Genomic DNA, 26,333 nt, shown 5'->3' on the forward strand with positions numbered 1-26,333 from the left:
AGTGTAGTGCAAGGAATTTATGCTTTCAAAAAATATTTATCAGTGCCTGCAAGGTACAAAGCACTGCTCTCTATAGCTAGAGCCCTAGACAGAGATCCCTCCAACAAGCTCCACTTCCAGTGAATGGGGACCTGCAGAGGTGGAGAGAGATGACAGTAAACCACCGCCATAAAAAGTAAATGAATTAGTATGTTAGAAAGCAATATTCCTTTGATAATAGAAGGAAAGGTAGAATAGTAGAGGGGAAATGGGGATGGAGTGGAGGTTGGATATGGGGCAAGGAAGATGAATTCACTGAGAGCAAGATTCAGTGACCCAGTGTTAGGCAAAGGGAAGTCCTAGGAGGAGGAGTTGCAGGGGAGAGAGGGATTCTGAGCAGCAGGTTGAGTGGGTGGGGACAGGAGTGTGGCCCCAGCCAGGAGTGGAAAACAGCCTGAAGCTTGAGTAGGAGCCCAAGGCTTAGCAAGATGGATGCGGATCATTCAAGGCATGCCTTGAAGACCTTTATCTTGGATATTCTTATGAGAGGTAGAACAATGAGAGCTGAGAGAGATGGTAATAAACCTCTCCTAGGCTTCATTATTAATATTTCCTCCACCTCACAATCCTGTTAGTCTTGTTCAAAACAAGGCTAGGCTGAGTTCCAATTCTAATAAGAAAAAAACTGAACTGTCAGAAAAACAGATTTTCTGAAAATCAAGTATATATTTTACATTTCAGTCTCCTTTTTTATATGAACGTTAGCTACCAAGACAAGCACTGTTACTAAAAGTAAGCTACTCAGTATTCAGAGACTCTCTCCAGATGCGCCCTCTGTGGAACTTCCCTAACAATGTGCTCTTGTACATTTATCATCTTTCTGGCTTTGGCAAGATCTCCCTTTTGTTCCCACCTTGAAGGCTTCTTGTTCTTAACAGCTCAATTAAACTCATGTACACACTTATGTATACAAATGCACGCACACACACCCACCCCCAATATCTGCAGGTTTAAGGATTTTTTTTTTCCATAATGTTCACAAAGTTTAAGACAAAACCCAATAACGCATATGATAACCGCTATCTCCTTAGGTCAAATTTGAATTCACTTAAAACAACGATAGCAAAAAAATACTTGCAATGAACAACTTGGTTAAAAAAAGGTAACTATCATTCATCACTTAGATCTTCAAGATTCACAGCAACAGAAAAAACAATTAAGAAAAAAGAAATGCAAAAGAAGTCTATGTGTTCAAAAGAAAACTATTTGGTGCTGATTTAGTTAAATAAAAAATTATTTCCCAAGTATTTACATAAGGCACAATAAAATTTGATTTGAAGTCTATCAATTCATAATTTGTAACAATTCAAGCCGAAGGCCAGGATGAAATGCACAGCTGCCTAACAGGAAAAAAATCATTAATAATCAGGTGAAACAATGTAATTAGAACTACCATTGGGGAACACAAGCAAACCCACACCAGAAAGAGTCCCCAAAACGGCAATCATGACCTTGTGTTAATTACTGGGGAAAAAAACGCACATCAAACAGGAAAGGCTGACTTTCAAGGAAACAAAAGTGTAAACCAAATGAAAGAAGTTGGGTTGCCCATAAATCAGCTTGAAACCTGGTGATAAGTGGGCAGACATCACTTTGGTGCTAGAATGAGGCATTCCTCATCAAAGTGGAACTTTGATGAGTGACATGAGTTCCCCCACTCCAGCACCCTCTGGAGAAGAGCTGAGCAGAAAGCCACAATGAGGAATCCCAAAGGCTTGCCTGGAGGTGATGGCTGCTTTCTTCTCTACTGGGCTTGAATTAATCCATGGGCACCTATCAATTTCACCAACAGCTGTGACACTGTATGAGCCATGGGGCTGGATAAAAGGGCTTCATTACCACTCCTCTATGAGGAAAGCCTTGCCAAGCTGCTAGAAAATTTTTTGCAAATTTAGCTGTAAAATACATTGATTGTTCTAACAAAGCCAGAAAGAGAAGGGAACTTTTCTGTTCCCTTTGTTGCTGATCCTGATACTCTGTTCCACAGCCTTGGGCATAATGAGGAGTTGGGACCAGTAGAACAGGGGCACTCTGAAAGCACAGACCAGGAGAGACCTGAATTGAGCATGTTCATAGCATGTTCATAGCAAGACTCCATGTCAGACCCTAACAGGCTCCTCGAGGGTCAGACAGGCAAAGCCTTGGATTTTCCCATGGAGATATAAGCCCCAAAAGAGCACGGAATGGGTCCTCATTTGTCTGTCCAGCTTTCAGAACAGTATGTACCTTAAGCAGGTGTTCAACCAATGTTTGTTGAATAAATGAATTAAGTCAATCAAGGCATAAATAGATGATTGGTCAGAGACCAGGCAGGATGTGATGAAGAACAGAAATATCAGGAGGTGAAACAGGGCACTGGTATGTTCACACCCCAGAGACATAGATAGCCAAGACCCCTTTGTTTTGTTTTGTTTTGTTTTGTTTTGTTTTGTTTTGTTTTGACTAAAATAGTTGCAACAGAGGTTACTCTTGGATTTTTAAGGAAGAGTATGGTTTAGACACTTAGGAACGTCTCGTTTAAAAAAATTTTTTTTAAGTGCACTGTAAAAGCATCTAACCTCATAATTCTCCCTTGTTGAAGACCCAGGATTCAGTGTGGGTTTTGCCCAGAGCTCAGAGATCCAGTTAAAAGATAGGAAGTCCCTATCTAAATAAAACTGGTCTCCTTATACAATCCTATGATAGATTTCTATAATTTTACGTTTGATTTGGCATCCATCTTTAATTTCCCTCTAGTACCACCAGACTTTTTCTCTCTGTACTTTATAATGTAAATTTTGCTATTTGATTTACACCTTAGTTGTTTCCTTTAATACACAAATTTAAGGCTATTTAGCTGACAACTGCCTAGGATTGTGAAACAGATTATCAAGACTCTGAAAGTCTGAGACAGGATAAAACAAAAAAGGTTTTTATGAATCTATAAGATATACTTCTATCGGCATGCCTAATATGTCTATGTATTTATGTGTTGTGTACACAATGTTTCACTACTGAAAATATATAAAGAGTTCCAATTAATTAGTTTAAGAAAACTAAAGCACTTGAATCAAATACTTTATCAGGAAAAAGGAAGAGACTAGTCAAATGCTTTTTCAAGTTTATGTAACTTAACTAATATATTTAATAAATAAGCTAGCTTTAAAATTATTGTTAAAGTAGTAGTAGAAATGTCTTTAAAATTGCCAGCATATATTTTTGTTTGCATTTATTAATCAAGCAATTTCATACTTATCCCTGCCAAATACTATAAGGTGTCAAAACTTTGGCATAGGGGTTACAAAACTATAAACCCAGCCCAAATCAGAATGATCTTTTCTTGTGTACTCTTTAATAAATAAGACATTAATATTGGTTAAATAAAAATAGCTACATCTCAAATTTAGTAAGATTACCGTAACTTCTAATCTTGTGGCTTTAGGCAGTCTAGCCCACAGGCAGTAAAATATGTTATCATCTTTGTTTCAAAACTAAACTATAAACTAAGTTCCTCCAAAAGTTAATTTGGCCTATGCCCAGGAATGAGCAAGGACAGCTTGGAGGTAAAAAGCAAGATGGAGTCAGTTAGGTCAAATCTTTTTCACTGTCTCAGTTATAATTTTCCAACAGTGGTACCATAACTTTAAATGATGACTATCACAGTTTCCATAAATAATCTAGCTAAACAAATAAAATACTTAGGTAAATGTTATAGGATAAATACTTGTAGACAAACTCATCATAATTTAGAATCTAAAGTTATATTAAATTAAATAATAGATATTTCATTATTTGGGTATTTGCCAATAGAAAACATTCTCTCCAAAAACAAAGTGTGTCCTTTTAAAAAAGATGAACAATTTTTGTCTAATTCAAAGCTTATTTAAAAGTCATGTATAAAACAAGGTAAAAGGAATGAGGAAATAAAAGAGATGTAAAGAAAGTTATAAAAATACAGAGGTTTCTTTGGCAAGAAAGGTTAAAGAGAAATAATTTCATATGAGAAAAAAATCTTGTCTGGTAAATTTAGTCCTAGAGTAAAATGACTGGTTATTTAAGAAAGAGGGACGTTCAGGACAAACTGGAAAGTCCAAGCATGTCATGAACAGTCTGTGTAAGTCATTAAAAGAGATTTTTAAAAAATACTTTTATATGTTCAAGTTGTCACATTAAGTTTGGTTTACTTAGGAAAAAACTGAAATTAATTTTTTTAATTAAGGTTATTTCATCTGTATATCTCTCTGCATGCACTTTTAAAGTACTTATGACACTGAGTTACAGGACTTTGAGTCCTGGGTCTAAAAATGACACCAAATCCTACTAAATTTTAAACACTGACAGCAATTAAAGCCCCATCTTCAGGTCCCATAGAAGATGCCAATCAAAATAAACTACATTCCTGAGACACAGGGCCAGAAATTAAAGCCATTTCAACTCAAGGCCCAGAGACTACTGTGGAAGAGGTGGGTGCATGAGATTGTAAAGGTCGACTCTGAAAGATAAAATAAGTTCAGTTTCTCTATAAATTAATCATTAATGTTGAAGGGCACACTGATGCAAGACTAGCATATGGGCCCCCGTGTCAAATTAACAAAGTTTTCTTGAAGCATTAACTGACTCATCAGTAAATGTTATAAAGGTTATAAAAGGCTTATGGAAGCTGTATCTTATGGTCAAGATTAAAATTTTATAGATTGTTTACAAAATTTTGAAAAACAAATTTAAATGACTTTGTGCTATTTTTATTAGGGCTTATTGTTTGGAACATTAAGTCTCCTCTCTCAAAGAATGAAGATGTTTGCCTTTTTTGAAATCCTTGAGTTACCACTTTAGTTAAATGAATGACCCTATTTTATGATATCAATAGTATTAAACCTTTGATATTTGACAAACTTTCCAAAATCAAATTATAAATTATGTCTTTTCCTTACCTAATTAATCCTTTAAGACATTAGATTCCCTAAAGTCCAAAAGTGACATAATTTGGCTTATCTGGTATAAAAATTATACAGGAAACATTGTCAAATATGAAATGGTGTTTGGTTTCCTTTAGGTTGTATTTGTATAAATATGTTATTGGTATGTGTTCCAAAATCAGGGTAAACTCCTGTAATTCTAATATGACTTAATGTACATTATCAGTGATAATTATAATTTTTATGTTAAATTGTTAGTGTGCCACAAGGTAACAAATTTCCTTGTCAACTGTGCCTTTCACTATGGCTACCCTAATACATTTTGTCATCCATGGACAATTGTCTTGTTTTGGTCCTCCTTAGAAGGTGGTTTTATAATCAGCTATAGAACTCTAACAGGTGTTCTTAAATGCAGGTTTCTGATAACTAACTTATAACAATACAGTTATTTGCATAAGTGCAGTAAGAATCAATTTTCACTGTAACAGGCCACAATCAGAGAAACTGTTTATTTTACCAAGACTTTGACTGTAATGGTGTGCTTTCCTTTAAGGAATCAAACTTGACTTATGAAGCCAATAAAAACCCCTTGGAAAAAACTGGCCTCATACCTTTGTCTACACAGCCCCTGCACAGGGTTCCTGACCTGTGGTAGGTAAACAATGTCACTTTCTGACAGGTCCAGGAGCCTCAAGTTTATCTTGGAACCTCAAGAGGAGCTGATCACCCAACTCATAGGTATTTGATGGCACAAATCCATGGCTGGACTTGGCTTTAAAAAAGTCTTATCTGAGATTCCTCCTATGGAACACAGTTCCATCAAAGCCAATTTAAAAGCCTTTGTAAAAATAATTATTCTTGCTGCACTGTATACAAATAATTAGGCCAAGTATAATAAAGCAAACCAGTCCTACCATGATTTGTCTTTAGTAAAAATGGGAAACTGAAGAGAGAATAATTATGCTTCAAAACTATAGTACACCTGTTGTTAGATTCTAGTCTTATCTAACGTTTTTCAATTTTTATTATTTTCTACAGTTTGGACTGAATTCTAAGTTTTCTGGGCTACAAGTCTTCAAAATAATGTTTTCAATTTTTTGTTCCTTCCTTTTTTTTCCCGATTTTTCCTAATTTGGAGTCACTGAAAACTAAGCTGTGCTTTTGTAAAGCCCTGTGAACTGAAGCCAGACAACTTAAACTTCAAAAGAAAATAACAACAATCTGTTTACATACATAAGCCACTTTCATACCTGCCTACTGATGTATGGGCTTCAGAGTAATGTGGCCTATATTGATTTTTCCAGGATTGTTCTTTTGCTTGTTATTGTTTGTCTTCCTTCCTCTATTTTCTCTTCATAGAACAACCTTATAAAAATGAGTTTTCCTAATAACTTAGATCCTACCTGTCTAGGAATAAGCCATCCTAGTCATGAGAGATCAGACAAAACCTGGGAACAGAGACTCATCTTCTTCTAAAATGCTTTCTCCAAAAAAATTTTTTAAAGTGGGGGTGGGGGTGTTGGGGAATGTGAAAGGAAAATATCTTAGGCCCCCCCAAAATCACTTAAAGGGAAAATTCAAGCTGGGAACTGTTTAGGGCAAACGTGTCACCCATTCTATTCAAAGGCATCCCTCTGCTCACTGAGATAAATGCATATCTTACTGCCTCCTTTGGAGAGGCTCATCAGAAACTCAAAAGAATGCTACCATTTGTCTCTCACCTACCTGTGACCTGGAAGCCCCTCTCCTCCCTTTGAGTTGTCCTGCCTTTCCAGACCAAACCAATGTTCATGTTACATCTGTTGATTGATGTCTCGTGTCTCTCTAAAATGTATAAAACCAAGCTGTGCTTTGACCACCTGGGCACATGTTGTCAGGACCTCCTGAGGCTGTGTCACAGGCACGCATCCTCAACCTTGACAAAATAAACTTTCTAAATTTACTGAGGCCTGTCTCAAATTTTTGGGGTTTCAGAAGCCTGTTGCTCCTAGGCTGCTCACCTGTACAGCATGTGACTGTACTGAATACTGTAGGTCACTGTAACACAATGGTAACTATTTGTGTATCTAAACATAGGGCTGGGCACGGAGGCTCATGCCTGTAATCCCAGCCCTTTGGGAGGTCAAGGCAGGCGGATCAATTGAAGTCAGGAGTTCGAGACCAGCCTGGTCAACATGGTGAAACCCCGTCTCTACTAAAAAATACAAAAAAATTAGCTGGGCATGGTGGCACACACCTGTAGTCCCAGCTACTCAGGAGGCTGAGGCAGGAGAATCACTTGAACCCAGGAGGCAAAGGTTGCAGTGAGCCGAGATCGTGCCACTGCACTCTAGCCTGGGTGACAGAGGAAGACTCCATGTCAAAATAAATAAATAAATAAATAATAAAATAAACATAGAAAAGGTACAGCAAAAATACTGTATTACAACCTTAGCAGACACCATTGTAAATGTGGTCTACTGCCTGAAAAGTCATTATGGGGCACATGACTATATTTCAAAACTATCTACGTTGACCTCCAAACCTGTTCTGCTGGCCTTCCTTAGGTAAGACTGAGATAAAGGCAACAGGCCCATCTGCAGTTTCAAAAAATCAGACCATATTCAGCTTCATACTAACAATTTTTTCTTTGGTAGGACTACAAGCTATGTTTTTTATGTGACATTTTAAATACTTATTTAAATACCCCATAGAGACTGTCTAGATGCTTCACATTTCTATAGGCTTGAGTACAATTTTAATACTATTACAAGAGTCTTCACAATTTGGCAAGCTACATTAATGACCCTATTTAACTTATGATCCTACTCTTCCATAACTCATACACTGCATGTGTTGTAATCTGTTGCCTAGTTAGCAAATGTTTCTGTAGAATTAAGCTTCCCCGTATCTGTGGGTTGAAAATGTTTACACATCCCAGCGGACATATTTGTGCTGAATCTCAAGGTTTTTGAGGCCATGGCTCATTCCTTCTCTGCCATTTCCCATACTCTTGGATTTACAAAACATACGCATATACCCAGCAAACACAGACTGACAGTGACTCACCGTGATCTCACGCTCGGTAATCAGGTTCAGATATCCTGGTCCTTCAGCATGAGTGTGGTTCTCAGGTCTGTCTCTCTGGCACACATTACAGGCAAAACCCATATTTTAAATGTATAACAAGCTCTTTTTGAACCTAAAACATTCTAGTCTTTATATTCTGAAGCCTAGCACATGCCTGAAACACTGATATCCTTGCAGTGGCTGAGGGGTATATCCGCTTGAACCACACAGTAGAATAACCTCCCTTACCTTAAAAAAAAAAAAAACAGAAAACACAAAAAACACAAGATCCAAGTTTCCTGTTGATAGCTCAAACTCTAAAAGTCCTACCAGCCACCAACCCATTGTAATTTCTCCTTTTTAGGTAGATATACCCATTATTTTATTCTTAATACAGCATTACCTTTCAAACTATACACCAAATTGAGTAGAGCAGACATAGACAAGTTTATCTATGCCTGCAAGCAAAACTTTTCGCATGCACCCTGCCATGAAGGGCTATCAACCCTCCTCTGCCCCTAGAGCTGGAAAGCTGTCCAGGCTCACACATACTTGCCTCTCTTAACTGCTCCATGTCCAGTTGACGAGGATTAAAGAAAACAAACAAAAAATACCATTCAGTTAAAGCCAGATTTGCGAGGCTGCCAAGAGCACTTTTCCCTCCTGCCTTGACGAGGCTTCTTCATAGTCTGACAAAGGAGACTAACACTCTTAGACACAAATACAAGTTGGAGATGTCTCTGAAAGGGTTCTGAACCCACGTTGGGGTTGGGTGGGAATAACGCAATGGATGACTGAAGCAAAGGGTCAATGCTTTCAGGGCTCTCAGAGTAAAGCCATGAAACAGAATAGGCAACAGCAGCCCCAGTCTCTTCTGTCCTCAAGCAAACATCTGCAACAAGTGCGTCTCTTGTCCAGGATGACAGACAACCTCTGCAACTGCCTTCTACAATCTTCAGGCTCACTCTCCTCAGGACAGTGAAACGCTTCCGGGCAATCGTTCTTTCCTCATTCTTTCCCAACTTCCTCCCTGTGCTCCACTGTGGAAACCAAAATGCTGGGGCAGCATCAGCCCCGACGCCCCAGGCCCCACCCCAGCACTCTCTTAATTCAGATGATTTTCCCCAGTGTATTAGTCCGTTTTCACACTGCTGATGAAGACATACCCGAAACGAAACCAAAAAAGGTTTAAAAGGCTTAATTGGACTTACAGTTCCACATGGCTGAGGAGTTCTCACAATCATGGTGGGAGGCGAAAGGCTCTTCTTAAGTAGCAACAGCAAGAGAAAATGAGAAAGAAGCAAAAGCGGAAACCCCTGATAAACCCATCAGATCTCGTGAGACTTACTATCACGAGACTAGCACGAGAAAAACTGGCCCCCATGATTCAACTACCTCCTCTTAGGTCCCTCCCACAATACGTGGGAATTCTGGGAGATACAATTCAAGTTGAGATTTCGGTGGGGACACAGCCAAACCTATCACCCAGTAATCCCTGCTTCTGTCTTAATTTGACTTTCCCCTCACACGTGGCTTTGATTCACCTTTGCCCACCTGCTGATGCGGTTCTCATGTTACACGTGTTCTTCACCTTCAGGCTTTCCTGTCCTTGTCAATTTCCGTTTAGGTGTTTTATCATTAGGGCCTGACTCAGCGTTTCAGCAATGAAAGATGAGCAGACAGTGGAGAAGGCAAGCCAGGGGAGGGGCGGAGTGAGCACAGGCGTGGGGACGCGAAAGGACAGGGGAACACCGGAGAACTCGGTCATCCGCTTGGGAGCCAGGGAGACGCTGAGCTGGAAAACCTGGCCTCGGGTCGGAACTGGGCTCCCATCAATGCCTGGTATGTGGTAGCAGAAGGTGCTCAATAGATGTCTACCAAGTTGAATGAAAGGGCATCTCACTGTTTGAGCGTGCTTTAAAAAGCCTTGTGGTGTGTCAGATGGAGGACGCATTGGGAGAGGCTGTGGTGGAGACCTGTGTTAACAGCCTGTCACAACGTTGCAGGCGATATCCAAGCCCAAAAGACATGCTTCTCCCTGTGTGTCCCGGGGGGAGTCCATCAGGTGCATGGTAATCCAGTATGAAGGCACTGGCGTTATGCCTGCGTTTTCTCTCACTAATCATGTTCAGCTCTAGTTGGAGTCATAGGTATATATAATCTGTTCCTTTCCATTTAAAGAAGTTGGCTACTGGTGTAGAAATTGTACATGAACAATCTCATTTATGAACATCATAATTACCCTGGTGAAAGGACTGGCTGGGAGAGGCATGGCATATTCAGAAATCCTCAAAGCCCTGGAATTGGATCAGGGAGTCCAGCCAGAAACCTCCTCCCCTGACCCCGCCTGCCCAGGCCACTGCCCTGGGACAGGACTCACAGGCAGCACAGCTGGTGCCTCTGCTCCTGCGGGGCCCTGCACACACCAGCTCTGGGTTTGTTCTTGTTTGGATAACATGCAGAAATCACCATCACTAGACTGTGACTGGGTTGAAGGACAAGGTCTCTTCCTCATCTCCCAACTCACCTTGTAGCGTAGAGCATGTTCTATGTGATGCCTGCAAAGACCAACTGAACACGTATGCATTCACCCGGAATGCCCTGTGATGGCTGGTGTCTGTGTCTGATGAGTTGGTGCCTTGTTCTTCTGGCAAGAAAACCACATGCCCTGGGGTGGACATACAACCTGCACAAGATGACTGTAGCTCTCTACCCCCGTCCACAGTGACGGTGCCAGTGGTGCTGCACTGGAAAATGGTTAACAACCAGCTCTTGTGTGGCAGGGGAGGCAGTAGGTGGGAGGAAAAAAAGCCCTGATTTATAGTTCTGCCGACTTCTATGGTGCAAATATTCCCACAAATGTCAGTGCCAAGCTATCTATATGAAATCAATGAAGAAGAAGTTGGGAAGAGATTACCAAGTTACCAGAGCTCCCTTTTAAAACATGCACGACTCCCTCTGCCGGCATGATAGTCTGACTAAGTGGGGAAATCACAGCAAGAATACCTTTACTTTACGTTTGTCTAGCACCTTACAATTTATTTCCCTCATCTTACAATTAAAAAACCAAACCCAGGTAAGTTGACTGTGTCACCAAGGTGGTTAGGCCACTGTTCAGAAGCCAAGACTCCAGGCTCCAAGTGCGTGTTACCATAACACCGGGGTAGGATCCTCTGCTCCACGGCCCTAGCACAGTGTGTCCACATCAAATCTACCCAAAGACAGCCACTTGGAAGCTATAAAGGGAGCCATAAGGATGCTAGAAAATAACTGCTGTCCTCAACACTTTCCATATCATGTAACCATATACTCTGAGGTGGCAGAGGTGAAAAAACACTGTATCTACCAAACAGTATGATAAAACACTGTATCTACCAAACAGTAAGATAAAACACTGTATCTACCAAAGCGTTTCTAGGATTTTTCCTTCAAAACAGACTGTGGAATTGGACAATACTTTTAATCTAATATTTTCCCTCCTTTCAGGAGAACCAGAATAGGACCAGAGAAGGGAGTTCTCAAAATGTTTGACAATGCCTCAGATCCCATCTGGGCCCAAGATAAACTGAAATAGAGAAAAATACAAAAATATTTTTTGCCATTAGGATTCCCTTGCTTTAGAGCTTGTTTTCATAAAACTATTTCCCCCTTACTTTAAGTGTGCTATATAAATTCTATCTCCAGTATGGTGAAACCAAAACCCATAGGCTAAGGCAGTGGTCTTTCAATGTTTTTGATTCCTTAAAAAAAAAATTAAATATGCACCATTAGCATATACAACTTTTATATACGTAAAATTTGTATTTTATATAATTTAAAAAATATATAAAATGTCCTATCCAGACATTTATGATATGATATAATATGATGGCATGATACGAGATGAGATAAAAGGAACATAAATAGAAGCTCTCAGGTTTGTTTTTTCTATACCCCAATGGCTTGTCTTGTTTACCTCCTGGAAATATCCACTGCACCATGAAGACCACACACGATCGCCTTATAACCTTACAAGACACCAAAATCAAACTCACAACCTAATTTGAAAGCTGTAACTTAAGTCAGAAGTGAAATTTAATGCTTCCAAAAACAAATGGGCACCTTGTCTGCAAATTAATTTATTTATAAACCATATGAATAGCTAAGACAACTTGACTTAAGCCAAGCATCCATTCATACAATTCAGTATCACATGTGTATTCCTAAACTTGCTGATTCTTTAGGGCCACCTGTTTGAAATTTAGAGTGACTAAATTCCCTATTTAAAACATAAGGTCATTTCTTGTACCAGGGACACAGATTCACAGTAAAAGAGATATAGATAGATAGATAGATAGATAGATAGATAGATAGATAGATAGATAGATAGATAGACAGACAGGCAGGCAGGCAGATAGATACATTTAAAAAATAAATGGATTATTACTCAAAATACACAAGGCTTGCTATCACAGTTACATTATTCCTGTTAAAAACTTAGAACTCCAGTGTCCTTGCTTATCACTCTCCATTGAATCAGCTTCATGAGACTGATTCATTTGGATATTTAATATGCTTCCAATCACCAGGTATGTCAGCCACACAGCCTGTGCTATCACCAGATGACCTGAGCTAATAACACACTAATGTCATCATCAACCTCATTCCTAATACCTCCTTCTTTCTCCTAAATAAACAAAAATGTGTTGGCATGAAGGGTTCATTTTGGAATAAGCATCATATGGAAAAGTTTAGCCAAGTAAAAGCCCAATTCTAAATAAAATCATTTCACTAGGAATTGGGCCAGAGTGTAACAGTAACTATGGAGAGAAAACATTACATCTGAAATGAGCTGGAGAGGCAGATAGACAGCTTCCTCGATACTTCAGATTAAAAACCCTAGAAGTATATGGAACAACAGAATGGATGGCCTTGGTGAGATGACTTCATTTTATAGTTCCTCAAGCAGAGAAAGTAGAGGAACCAAAGATTTGTTGCCCTCTTTTTGGCCAAACAAAGACGCTGCCAGTAAGACAGAACCGAATATTGCAAAATGGGTAGGCAATGCCCCCACCTGATTTGTGACGGGTGTCCCTCTCCTATTGCCCTTCTGCCTTTCTCTATGTTTGAAGGACAGTTTCATTCTATCTTTCCTACGCAGACTGCCCCATTGGTTGTGCAAAGCCATTCTGAAGACTTGGACAGCATAGATATATATTTTTTTATTTTTATTTTTGAGACAGAGTCTCACTCTGTCACCCAGGCTGGAGTGCAGTGGTGCAATCTCAGCTCACTGCAACCTCTGCCTCCCGGGTTCAAGCAATTCTCCTGCCTCAGTCTCCCGAGTAGCTGGGATTACAGGCACCCACCACCACACCTGGCTAATTTTTTTTATTTTTAGTAGAGACGGGGTTTACCATGTTGGTCAGGCTGGTCTTGAACTCCTGACCTCAGGTGATCTACCCGCCTCAGCCTCCCAAAGTGCTGGATTACAGGCATGAGCCACCGCACCCGGCCCCAGACAGCATATTTAAACAGATGACACAAACGCTGGATGAACATGGTGAGCAAGGAACACATGGTGAAGGAAACGTGTGAGGCTTTCCCTCCGGTCAGCAGAAAATCCACCCCTCGGGGCTGGGTTTCCAGCATGGCAACCACTGGCTAGATCTGAGTGGCGCAACTGGCCCCAGGTGAGGTTCCTACACAGTTTATATACAGTTTGTCACCTTCCTCCACGTCCAATGTCACCAGCCAGCCGCACTTTACTCCTTTGAGTTCCTGGATTTAAGAGGTGGGAAAAAGGATTTCTTGGCCTCATCCATGGATAAAAGCAAGGTATTTTATTGTATAATCTCTCATTTCCTATCTTATCAATAAAATAAAGGTAGGGGTGGGAGAGATAGAAAGGAGGAAAAGGGAGAGGAGAGAGAAATAGATACCATATTAATGTGTCATTTATCACGAAACTGGACTTCACTTTGGACTTCACCACCACAGTAGAAAAGACTTAGAACGCAGACTGGATTCATTTCCTGGGGCTGCCAAAGGACCACAGACTGGGGAACTTAAGTAACAGAAATTGATTGTCTGAGTTCTGGATTCCAGGAACCTCAGATCGGGGTGTTAGCAGGGTTGGTTCCTTCTGAGCATGGGAGGGAGGATCTGTGTCATGGCTCTCTCCCAGCGGCTGGGAGCCAGGTGTTCCTTGGCTTGCAGGGGACATTGTCCTCGTATCTTCACATCGTCTTCCTCTCTGCACGTCTTTCTCTGTGTCCACATTTCTCCTTTTTATAAAGACGCAGTCTTGTGGGATTAGGGCATACCCTAATGGCCTCATCTTAACTTGATCATCTATGAAGACTCTATTTCCAAACAAGTTCACATTCACAAGCACTGGGCTTTCAACATCTTGGAAGGACATAATTCAGCCGTGATACCAAGCATCCAGCTCTTTCCTCTCAGTTCCTTTCCACGAATGACTGCAATATTTGGGACTAGGGTTGACTATGCTCTGCTCAGGTCCTGTAAGGCATGGCCTGAAACACTTTCCTTGTCACCCCTGGTCTCGGGGCCTCTGCCACACCCAGGCTGGAAGATGCAGTCAATCCATCCATCAATCAATAAAAGGTGCTGATGAATTTCAGCACACTTGATTTCACAATGGGCTCACTTTATATTTTCCTTTTCTACTCATTCCATAAGCTGTTCCTTATTTTGTCCTTTTTTGGTGTTTGGGTTTTATTTTGTATTTTTTCCAGTTTATAACATACATGATCATTGTGTAAAATATAAGACATCCAGATAATAAGACAATTTTCTAAAATCATCTCTAATTCCTAAAAATAGCACTCTGACAAGTTTACTTCCAGTCTATATTTATAAAATTGGTATTAGAATGTACCAAGAGTTTTGTATTGTGCTATTTTTACTTAATAATATTTAGGGTATAACATGGTTCAAGGAAATAATGACCCAGCTGGGCATCCTTCTATAAAAGATTACGCATGAACAGATTTTTTTTTTTTTCAAATTCCAATTAACAGTTTCTCAAGGCACATTTTGAACAATAGTTCAGGTCAAGACAAAAATAAATCTTGAAGTAAACCGATGGTCACAATTATTGAAATTTCTGAGGGATGGATACTTGGAGCCCATCTAGTGAGAGGGTCAATGGCTGCAAGTTGCTGCTAGGCGCTACTGTATGCCTGCCCACTCTCCTGCAGGTGTCTGTGGATGCTTCCTCTGGCCTCATTCATTTGCACGGCGGCCTCACGACACAGCAAGGCCATGATGACATTTGATAGGTCCATCTCCCTCGGGTGCCTGGCCACCTGAATAAACCCATTTAGCCACTTGGTGATGCCAGCATATGCTCCTGCCACCTACTGAACCACCTCTCCTCTTGTCAACATCTCACAATTCCCCTCATTCCTCAGCACCTGGCTTGTGATGCTGCTTCACGGGGACGTCGCTGCGCCCTGCACAGGATGGCTGGGCTGTCCCCTTCCCTGCACTCCCTGTGTACCTCCAGTCTAATCGTCAACTCACTGCTCTACCATGCTGGGTCTATGAGCCTTCTCCACTAGACTGGGTCCCTACCGAGGACAGCAGCTGCACCCCTCTCATCTCTGTTCTCCAGGTGCTGACCCCAGTGCCTGGCCCCCTGGACTGAGCTTGGGTGCACATTTGTTAAACAATGCCTGCTGGGCGGCGACAGGCATTCTGCAGCGAATTAGCATGCACAGGTTTGATCCTAGCAGATGTTTGCTTAACATCATCCTTGGGTGTTAAAATAAAAACTTGCATAGCATTTGACATTTGTTTACTTCAAAGTGTGGTAGAAAAGGGGATTTTGGAATCTCAGCTCTCCTCCTCTCTGTTCGGTCTTAGGCAAGTCATCCAACCTCTCGCCTCAGTTAACAGGTGAATTGCCTGTTCACAGAGTAGTGGTGTTAGTAAATGAGGTAATGGCTAGGAAAGGTTTAGCACAATGCTTAATACGTAATCAACACGTGACAAATGTAGCGAGTGTAATGACTGCAGCTGAAAATAGCTGCCCATTAGTGAGTATGCTTCTCTTTTTATTCCATAGCCCCATGGAGTGGCACCTCTGAGGCCACAGGTTTGAGAACACATCACTTACTACACTGACCAGTTGGACACATGGCCTCACCTCCAGAGCTTGGCTCCTCAAATGCAGGGCAGGGCTGGGTTGTGCTAAAGTGAAAGGCTCTCCACTCAAAGACTTCCTGGCCCCAATCTCTGCTCCATCACTTCCTGTGTGACCCTGGGCAAGTCACTTAAACTCTCTGTGCCTAACTACTCAAAACAGTTCCTGGAACAGTAAGTGCTCAGTAAATACTAGCTGGCTAAAAGTTCATAGAATAAAAAGGCAGAATCAGGAAGTGTTGTTCCTCTTAGCTTGCACAGATCATGATTCTTTTATTTTTCTCCCGTCTATCATTCCAGTATCATGTAAATTCAGATACTTAAATTCTTTAACTTGATAAAGAATTTTAAGTGAGATCTAAATTAAAGCAATTTCTGGATTGCTTCTGCTACATTCCATTTGGCATGCTGACTTGCTAACCTGATATGGTCTTTTGTTGTTGCTTGTTTGTTTGTTTGTTGTACTATACATAAAGCTTTACTAAGAGAGGAGAAAACAGAACAAGGTCCATTTGTGCCCAAACATGGGATGGATGGATGGTTCTGTCCTGTTAATGCTGATTAGTATAACATGTGGCAGGTAGAACCGTTTTGTAAGAGATTATGATAAGATCTTTAGAAAACCAGACTGCAGCCGGATGTGGTGGCTCACTCCTGTAATCCCAGCACTTTGGGAGGTCGAGGTGGGAGGATCACTTGAGGTCAGGAGTTCAAGACCAGCCTGGGCAACATGGTGAAACCCCATCTACTAAAAATATAAAAATTAGCTGGGCACAGTGGCACTTGTTTGTAATCCCAGCTACTCGGGAGGCTGAGGCAGGAGAATCATCTGAGCCTGGGAGGCAGAGGCTGCAGTGAACCGAGATTGGCCACTGCACTCCAGCCTGGGTGACAGAGCAAGACTCCTTCTCAAAAAAAAAAAGAAAACCAGACTGCAAGCTCTCTGAGGGCAGGACAGTAGCTGCCTTTGCTTCCCACTATTTCCCAAGTACCAAACGCAATGCCTGACACATATTAGGTGCTCAATACTTCTTGAATAAATCAGAAAATGACTTAGATGTAAAAGTAACATCTTTGTTGCTTGATTCAACATAGCTTTCTCATTTCATTGGTCCAGTTATAGATTCCGTTAGATATGAGTTCTAAATTTCTTTTCAAAGAATCAATATGTATGTTCAATTCTTTGCCTTCTACTTTTAATCTTAACTTCCTCGTAAAGCAACCTGTTTCGATTACCTGCTCCACCCTGACTCATTCCGATTACCTGCTTCACCCTGACTCCTTCGGATTATTACCTGCTCTACCCAGACTCATTCGGATTACCTGCTCCACCCTGACTCCTTCCGATGACCTGCTCCACCCTGACTCATTCCAATTACCTACTCTACCCTGACTCATTCTGATTCCGTACCCTGTCATAACCATTTTTCCCGCCAAACCAGTCACCCCGTCACTCTCTTTAAATTAGCCAGTCAGAATTAGTTTAGCCTGTGCAGTCTAACCCTAGCCAATAGGGGAAGGACACAGCAGCAGGGGCCATGGGCTTCAGGGATAAGAACCCGTTTCCCTCTCTTGTCCAAGTGTGCACTCACCATTGCTCCATCTGTAAGGGTGCACCCTTCTATAGAAGTAACCTGCCTTGCTGAAAATTAAAAAGAAAATTTTATATTCGAGTGCTATTTCTTTTGCAGCACTGAAACTTTATTTATAACAATTCCCTGTCACTTCCTGAGGTCTCCCAGGAGATACACCCCTTAGAACTAAAAAAGAAAAGAAGGAAGGTTGCTTTTTGTCAGTTTCTGGAAGCAACCCCGCTAGCCCGTCACTGGTGGAAGCAGAGGGATCTCGTGACGTGGAGCCATCAGGGTGTGTGACTCCAGGTGAAGTCAGGCAGTGTTTGCTTGTTTCAGCTGTGCAGCGTGGACACACTTCAGAAGTAAAAGGTACCCGCAGGTGACAGAGGAAAAAGAGGAAAAGGTTGTCCCAATAGATAAACTCGTGGGCCCCTTGCTCAGTCCAGGAGGCAGGGCTTTGCCTTTGGGTTAGAATCTTAGACCCACAGGCAGAAGGAGGCCTGGGCGGGCCTGAGAGGCTTTAAATTCCCTTTGTCATGGGTCATGGGTCTTTTAAATTCCTTTCCATCTGACTTGACTCACCAGAGCCACTGTTGTTCAGCTACTCTGAAGGGAGAGATGATCAGTTTTAGGATCATGTCCACCTACAGCCGGTTACTGAACCCTCTTCTGGGAAGGCCATCACCATCTGGGAACTGATATGGATGACTCTTTGGACCTTCAAAGAGGGGACCCAAATTTGAGGCTGTGTCCTCCCAGCAGAGGTAGCCAGTAGGTCCTGCCCAACTCCACATTTTGACAGGCTCAAAGGCAGTGATATGAAGGGTTAGGACAGGGGCCACTCAGGGACACTCCCTTTCTGACATCTTGGAGCTGAGTAACTACCTATCAGGACAAGTGAAGGAGTCAAAACCTGTTCGGAACTCAAAGAGTGAAAACTCCTGCTTAGATTGAATTGAAATGAGAAAAAGCAGCCCTGTCATTAATCAGGCAGGGAGGAGAAGCATAGAGGAAGCCGGCTGCAGAGTTAGCAGAACAAACTGCTTCTCTCAAGGTCATGCACGGGTTGGAAAAGCCACAGCGACACTCTCTTTGGGGGATCAACAGCTTTCTTATCGAGAACACCACAGACTTCCCTTGTATTTTCATTTGTGGGGTGGGGGGTGGCCCACACCCAGTTGTTGCCTGGTCAAGTTGACAAACATCAGGAAGCTGCCGCCCTCTGTCTTCTCTCACTACTCAGAGAGTCAGAAAGGCAGCCAGGCAGGGCTGGAGAGCTAGGTTCACTTTGTATAAAATTTTAACATGTAGAATGAAAGCAGATGATAGCACATTGATGCGGCCAGGATTCCCCACAGAGAGGTTACCATAGAGGAGGCTCCTGAGAGGCCACCTTGCCTTCCCTGTGCTGCCGGGCAGGAGGGTCTGCAGGCAGAAGGAGTTTCCCCAGCCCAGCAATGACAGCAAAATGAAAGTGCTGGCCCAGCACCCACAGCATCATCCTGAGGCCATCAGAATGACAGCTGACCTCCCTCGGGGGAGCTCCTAGGCAAAGCAGGGAAGAAGAAGGAAGAAGGAAGAGAAGAAGGAAAGATTGTTTTGTTTTACAGTTTGAAAATCCAATGTGCAAAAGGTACTTTATGCATAAGGAGGAGGAAATTCAAATTCAGGCCTCACCTAGCAGGTCAGCTGGTAGTCACACACCTGGAGACAGTTTCCAGTGCTGGCAGAAAAGTGAATCAGTCTGCTAGTGTCTGGGATTAGAATGGCATACACAGGAAAGCACTCAAAACCAGCAGGTCGCACACCTTTCAGGGTGGAGATTCAGAAACACCGGCTTCTAGTAGGTCTCCTTTTATGACTCATGTGCCAAAGACTGCTCTGTCCCAGTAGGTTGTCTTGTTAGGTTTTCAGACCTACCTGGTGACACCTTGGTCAATAAGCACATGAACAGATTCAAAATTGAGGCACCCTTACCCAGAGGAGGTGCTAAAGCACAAGCCCCAAACCCGGATGGAAGACCTGACTGCCTTTTTGCCCCAAGGCTCGGCTAAGTGGAATATCTGCTTCCTCTCAGGAAAGCAGAGTTGAGGACTCCCATTCTCCGTGGTCGTTAATTTCAGACAGGTTCTAGTAATCACATGACTTGCTCTGCAGTTTCTCCAGCAACTCGGAGCTCCCAACCCTCTTGCACGCACAGCCCTTGCTGCCGCTGTTCCTGACTTGTTACCAGGCCCTGATCCCACCTTCCAGATAGGAGCAGACCAACTTCTGCCAGGCCTCCTGGCCACTGCCAAATCCCTTCTCGAGTAGCAAATCTGAAGTGACTTATACATCCTGAAGTATGTTACAAATGTTTATTATTATTCCAGCGAGAAACAGATATCATTTTCACCACTACATGCAGTAGTGTCGTAAGAGGCAATATAGAGCTTACTCTCCTTTTTTGAGCGTTACACAAATACAGTGGCAAACACTCATCAAGTGTGGGATGCGGTGGGGGTGGTGAAAAGGAAGTAAACAACTTCCCAAGAGGAAAATAAAAAATTCTAAACCCTTTGTTAGAAAACTATTGGAATCTTGGTCAACTCTATTCCATCCCCTTTACTTCAAATGTAGCTGAGTGTTTTGAAGTTACCTGTCCAAGTGATCAACCAATGGGAAGAAAGATCAAGACACCCTCGCCACCACCTCCCCACCGACTCTTCCTCCTTCCATGGACACAAATTCCAATTTCAATCCTAAATTTGATGTACTTTAAGGAATTTCTAAAGCACTTTCAGACAGAGTATCTCATTCTGCATTTTGAAGCAGCCATTGTAATTGGCCCTGTTATTTGGACTCAGAGAGTTTCTGTGGCTCGCCAAAGGTGACGCAGCCTGTAGCAGGGGAGGCAGGATGTGTAACTTTGCAGGCTGGTGCTCCAAATTCTCACTCTCTTCTTGCCAGCATGTGGCCTTCCCCATTAAAGGAAGATGTGTAGCTGTGCATCCAACAGCCATTTAAAACCATAAGCGTCACAGTCTGGGAATATTCAGTGGCAGGCTCCAGCTCATAGAGCCTGTTCACAGCAACACTGAATTTGGAAGCAGGGCACCAGGGCTGGGGGTGTGGGGTGGTGGTGGTGTCTACTGTGTTTCATTTCATTTTACTGGCCCTTTCCAGGACAATTAGGTCACTGGCAATCCTTCCCACCCCCTGCCTTTTCTTTCTTTTTTTTTTTAACCCTGACATTAATAGATTCTCCTAATCTTTCTTTTTCTTTTGAAACCCACAATGTCAGAGAGGAAAAAAAAAAAGCCAGTCTTGGCCACCTTTCCCTAGAGATTATACGGCATATCCTGCTTAGTGGAAAGGCAATGAAATTCTACCCTTCACCCCACTTCTTCCAACTTTCTTCCTTCTTTTTACCTTAATGAAGCTGACTCCATCGTCCCTTCCTCCTTCAGCATGCCAAGCCAGCCTGACTTGGCCTTTCCTGCCTACAAATCTAGGCAAAAATAAGACAAAGCAACCCTCTAAAAATCATCCATCGAGACTACATTACTTTCAAGTTGTTATTTATGAGGTTGGTTGCTGCCACTAGAATAAAATTCTCTGCTCAGTGTCTCGGTGTGTCCTGCTGTCGGCCAGGCTGTCTTTACTGCTTGTTTTGTCTCTATTTGTCTTTTGTATCAGCGTGGCCTTTTGCATGAGAGCTTTACCACGCCAGGGCTGGTAACTGCTTTGAACTTACTTGGTAACACACCAAGCTCTTAACAAATATTTAATGAGAAAAGAGACAAAACCATAGCTCTGCTAGACGAAAGCGAACACAGAGATGGAAGGGCTCCGTGTCTCAAGGAAACATTTTTTTCTGCCGTTTCCTTAGAAAATCAGCTGCAAATCATGAATGCTGATGACTGTCTAAGCTCAGAGTGACTCATACACCAGAAGACACAATTAAAGCCATGAACAGTTTCTATCTTAACTCAGAGGGAAGCAGAGGAGAGTTACAGCACAGACGCTGCAGAGTCATCTCCTAGTTAAGCTGCTGAATTCCCCACAAACTGTCTCCTCCTCTGGCTGATCAGTGGCCCAGCAAGGCTTCCTAAACACTCTTTTTACATGGCCTTGGTTACTGTGAAATAATTGACAGAGGAAGTCTGTCAATTATCTAGAGCAAGGAAAAGGAACCAGGAAAAGCGAACAGCCCTGCTAACACCTATGGGGATACCAGAAATGGAGAATCCTGGCGAGGATTCTCTCAAACCTGGGGATAGTTTGCACTGGCTTATCACCATGAGGTGCCCACGAGCCACCCAGGATCATCACCCTCCCTTTCTACTGTATTCTCTTTTTCCAGTAGCCAGGACTCCTCCTCTAGAGGGAGGAATCTTCCCTTCCCACTTCGGATTGTTTAAAAATGCTTCCACTATCGCTTGGCCCAAAGCCCTAGGAAGCCTTCCTCCGGGGACATAGGCAAAGGTCATTGCTGGGGTGCACCTGGATGGAGGTGCTTCCTCTGGGGAAGAAGGCACAGAGCATCACTGGGTATACCTGGATGGAGGTGTTTCTAGGTCCTTCAGTGACATTAGACTGCCTACCCTTCACCCGGCATTGAGATGCCAGTTGTCTTAGATGGTTAATTCTTGAGTTTCATTTGGAGTTTGTTCTAAATAATTTAATTAATTTGTGATGGATAAAAATCTGCCTTGCTTTCTGAATTTGTTGACCATCTTAATTTCCACCAGAAACAAATACGCTAATGCATCCTGAGAAAAATATCTCCACAATCCTGCCATAAACTTAGCATGTCTTTACCATCAATCAAAAAAAAATATAGTACTCTTGTGGACTCTGATTCCAAATCCTGTTTCTTATTTCTTAACTCCAAATGAGAAACCCAATTCGTAACCATCCACTTGAAATTTGGGTAGGGGTTATGACAGTAGAAACATACAGGATTTCACATTGCAAACTAACAGATTTTGGAATCTCCATAGGTATATGCAAGTCAGATAAATGCAGGTTTCAATGAAAAAGCGTAATCAGTATTGCTTTGTTAAATTTAAATTCTGCTTAAATAGAGACCAACTGCTAGAGGGTAAAAAGACATTTAAAATTATAAACATCTTTTAAATCTCAGCCAACTATCTCCTTTCCCTTGATTACACAAACTTATCTCTCTTCAAACAGCTACAGTTCCTGTCCAAATCATCTCCTACTGTCTCTGCCCTGTTTGGACAAGTTTTTCCTTTTTCTATACCACTGTAGAAGGGTACAAACTTGGAGACCAATGTTGAGTGAAGTCTATGACAAGGAAAAGTACATTGCATCATATTGGATTGAATTGGTGGTTGTACCCAACAGGCCAGAGACAAATAGACTAAAGTTGCTGTTTTACAATTATAACTCAATCTTAGGATCTTATGAACACTTTCAAGACATATTTCTATAAAGCATTGTAATATAAGACATGGAAGCTCTTGCACTCAAACTATATCCAAAATAGTATCAGGCCTATCTGCAAGTTCTGAGATGGTGAAAAAAGTCATAAATAAAGATATGTCTATGACTTTTTTTCCTTACAAGTTAGTATTCTGAAGTTTAACAAATAAGACTGGATAAGCGGTAATCCATTTGGATAATTATACATAGCTTGAATTGTCTTGATTCAAATTCAAATTTGATCATTTTATTTAAGGGGTATCAAAAATATATCAATAGTTTTAGACTCTTGGCATAATCTTAGTTGATGTTTTTAATAGACAAATTTTTAAAAAGCACATATTTTGAAATATATTCATACCCACGTATATATATCATTATTAATATCACACTGCGTTCTCTACTTTTAAGAATAGGTATAGGCTTAAGGCTAATCAATATCAATAGCAAAATGCATTTCTGGATGTCCCAATACACTCACTCATCTTTTTAATTGTTGAAACTCAGGCCAGTCAAATTAGTCATGTATGAAATAACCTAGCATAATCAAACATACACGGACACATACACACACACAAATGAGTGTACTTAAAAGTGGAGAAATAGGAGTAGGGTTGTGGATTGTATCAATGTCAATGTTCTGATTGGAATATGCTATTCCAGTGGTGCAAGATGCTACCATAGGGAGAAACTGGCCAAGGAGTGTACGGAATTTCTCAGTATTATTTGTTACAGCTTCATGTGAATCTATTATCTCAAAATAAAAAGCTGAAGAAAAAAGGCAAGGAAGAAAACAATATAGTATACTGCCACTTAGTTTTTTTAAAAAAAAAAGTATGTATATGTATCTATATAGATATATACACAGAAAGACGCACATGCATTTACAAGTATAAGAGCTATATGTATACTATTTCTGTAAGGATAACTAAGAAATCATTAATACTGATTGGTTCTGAGGAGAACTAAAGAAACTAATGGAATGCGTATTTACTTTTCATAGTATACCTGTCTGTGGCTGTTGAATTTTGAGCTACTGGCATTATTCATTCAAAAAATAATTTTGGGGGATTCAGAACAAAATAGCCATTTCAAACCTAAAACAAAAACAAAACAAAAAAACAGCTCAGCACACAGTGAAAGCCTAGTGAATCCATATCAAGAGCCGTAATTCTGATACACACATCCACAATGAAGACGAAAATATAGAATCTTAAGTATCTTACGGCTTGAGATGCAATAGGACAGTCTGCAGTTGATCTTCCGGAAGAGCTGCTTGTTAATGGGCCAGAGGAGGAGAGTGAAGAGCTGAATGGTGTTGATGATTAGCCCCGAGGCAATAAAGACGTAGCAGAAGACCAGGTGGCACAGGAACTGAGACTTCAGCAGTCCCGCGAGGTCCATGATGCGTGGACGCTCTTATTCAGAAATAAATAAATACTCACAGTCAAAGATTTCCAGAAGGAAGAAAGATCCAGGACTCAGGAAGGCGTCTAAAACACAAACAAATAGGAAATGTTAGCAAAAACACGATGTGCTTTTAGAGTCAGAAAAAAAGTGCTCTGAAAAGAAAAATATACACTTGAGGTTAAACTCATTGTGCATTAGTTGCTTTATCTTTATTTTGCAAACATTGATGTAGTGCTTACTTCCTGTCGAGCATAGTCGAAGCTCTTTAACAATAATCCTTCCTTTAATTCTCCCAATATCCTCTGAGGTTGGTACTTTGATTACAGGTGAGGAAATTGAGGCCTGGAAGGTGGAGCCACTCGGCCAGGGTTCACCGCTCCCCAGCTGGGCAGTAGCTGAGCCAGCCACGGAGCCCTGGGCCCCACTTGAGTGACGGCTGCCCACAGGACAGGCCGCAAATCCGGCCTCCCCTCCTGCTGCCATTGCAGCCTGAGCCCCATTCTGTTACCCTCAGCCCCACGCCATCTCCCTTCTCTCATTCTCCTCCTCCAGATCCCTGCTCACCCCTCACTTCCAGCAGGACTGCCCTGAAGTCAAGCCTGCCCTGGACAAGGACGAGGACATACCCAGAGTGGGTGCCACCCCTCAAGCAACCGGGACTAGGGAAGCATTTACTTGAAAACCACCCCTGTTTCTCCAGCACATGAGAGCCATCATTGGCACAGGGTGGGAGCTTAATTTTAAAAAATATTTGTAGAATGATTTAGTGAAGGTACACAAGGGCTCAACTTTGAGGATATCAGTAAATACAAATAACTAGGAAGGTAAGAAAACTACCCCCACCACACCCTGGTCACACACACACAGACACACAGACACACAAACACCGCACACACACACACACACACACATACACACAGATACACACATCCTTAAGGGTTCTCAAATCAGAAAGAAACTCAACACATACATACAGTTAGACTCACAGTCCTGTAATCAGTCTCCAGCTCAAAACAGAATAATGAAATGACTTTACAGTTTGGGAAATAAAAGGTTTCCTTTGAGGAAAAGGGCAGGAGTTTCAAATACTCTGATGAAAAGGAAAGCTGCGAGCAGCGGACTCGCTTTTCCTGGAAGCAGAAGAGCCTGGCAGACTACCCCAGGAAGACGTCTAATGTTACGACAAACTTTCTAACAATAATAGTTGAGAGGCCCTAAAATTGTTACAATCTTTATTAATAATGAGCAGTCTGTATACAGATGGTCCTTGACTTATGATTCCACTGAAAATTTCCAGCTTTACGATGGTGGAAAAGCAATATCCATTCAGAGAAATTTTAATTCGAGGCCATACAACTCTTCTGTTTTTCACTTTCAGTACAGTATTCAATAAATTACATGGCCTATTCAGCACTTTGTTATAAAATAGGCCTTGTGTAAGATGATTTGGCCTAACTGTAGGCTAACGTAAATGTGCTGAGCATGTTTAAGGCAGGCGAGGCTAAACGATGATGTTTGGTAGGTGAGGTGCATGCAATGCCTTTTTGACCTACAGTATTTTCAATCTGCAATGGGTTTATCGGGATGTAATCCCATCATAAATTGAGGGGCATCTGTAAGAGTTTCACACATGTGATCTCATTGTAAGCCTCCTATGAATCCCACAAGACGAGTATTCTTATCATCCCACTTTTCACAATAAGAAACTGAAGCAATGGTGAGGTTGGGCAACTTGCCTAAGCTTGCCACAATCGGTAACTGATCTTGGGGCTCAGTTTTAACTCCG

General features: G+C 41.7%; 1 protein-coding gene across 6 annotated transcripts in view; it reads right to left on the reverse strand.

The window, feature by feature from the left end:
* Window positions 1-26,333, reverse strand: part of AGPAT4 (1-acylglycerol-3-phosphate O-acyltransferase 4) — a 146,693-nt gene that overhangs the window by 79,925 nt on the left and 40,435 nt on the right. For all 6 annotated transcript variants that reach the window (XM_055391403.2, XM_055391401.2, XM_031012257.3 and 3 more), the window contains one exon: window positions 24,364-24,630. In XM_055391403.2, the coding sequence (XP_055247378.1) occupies window positions 24,364-24,541 (178 nt within the window). In that variant the 5' untranslated portion in view covers window positions 24,542-24,630. The remainder of the gene's footprint in view (window positions 1-24,363; window positions 24,631-26,333) is intronic.

This window comes from Gorilla gorilla, chromosome 5 (genome assembly GCF_029281585.2).
Source record: "Gorilla gorilla gorilla isolate KB3781 chromosome 5, NHGRI_mGorGor1-v2.1_pri, whole genome shotgun sequence".
NCBI lineage: Eukaryota > Metazoa > Chordata > Mammalia > Primates > Hominidae > Gorilla > Gorilla gorilla.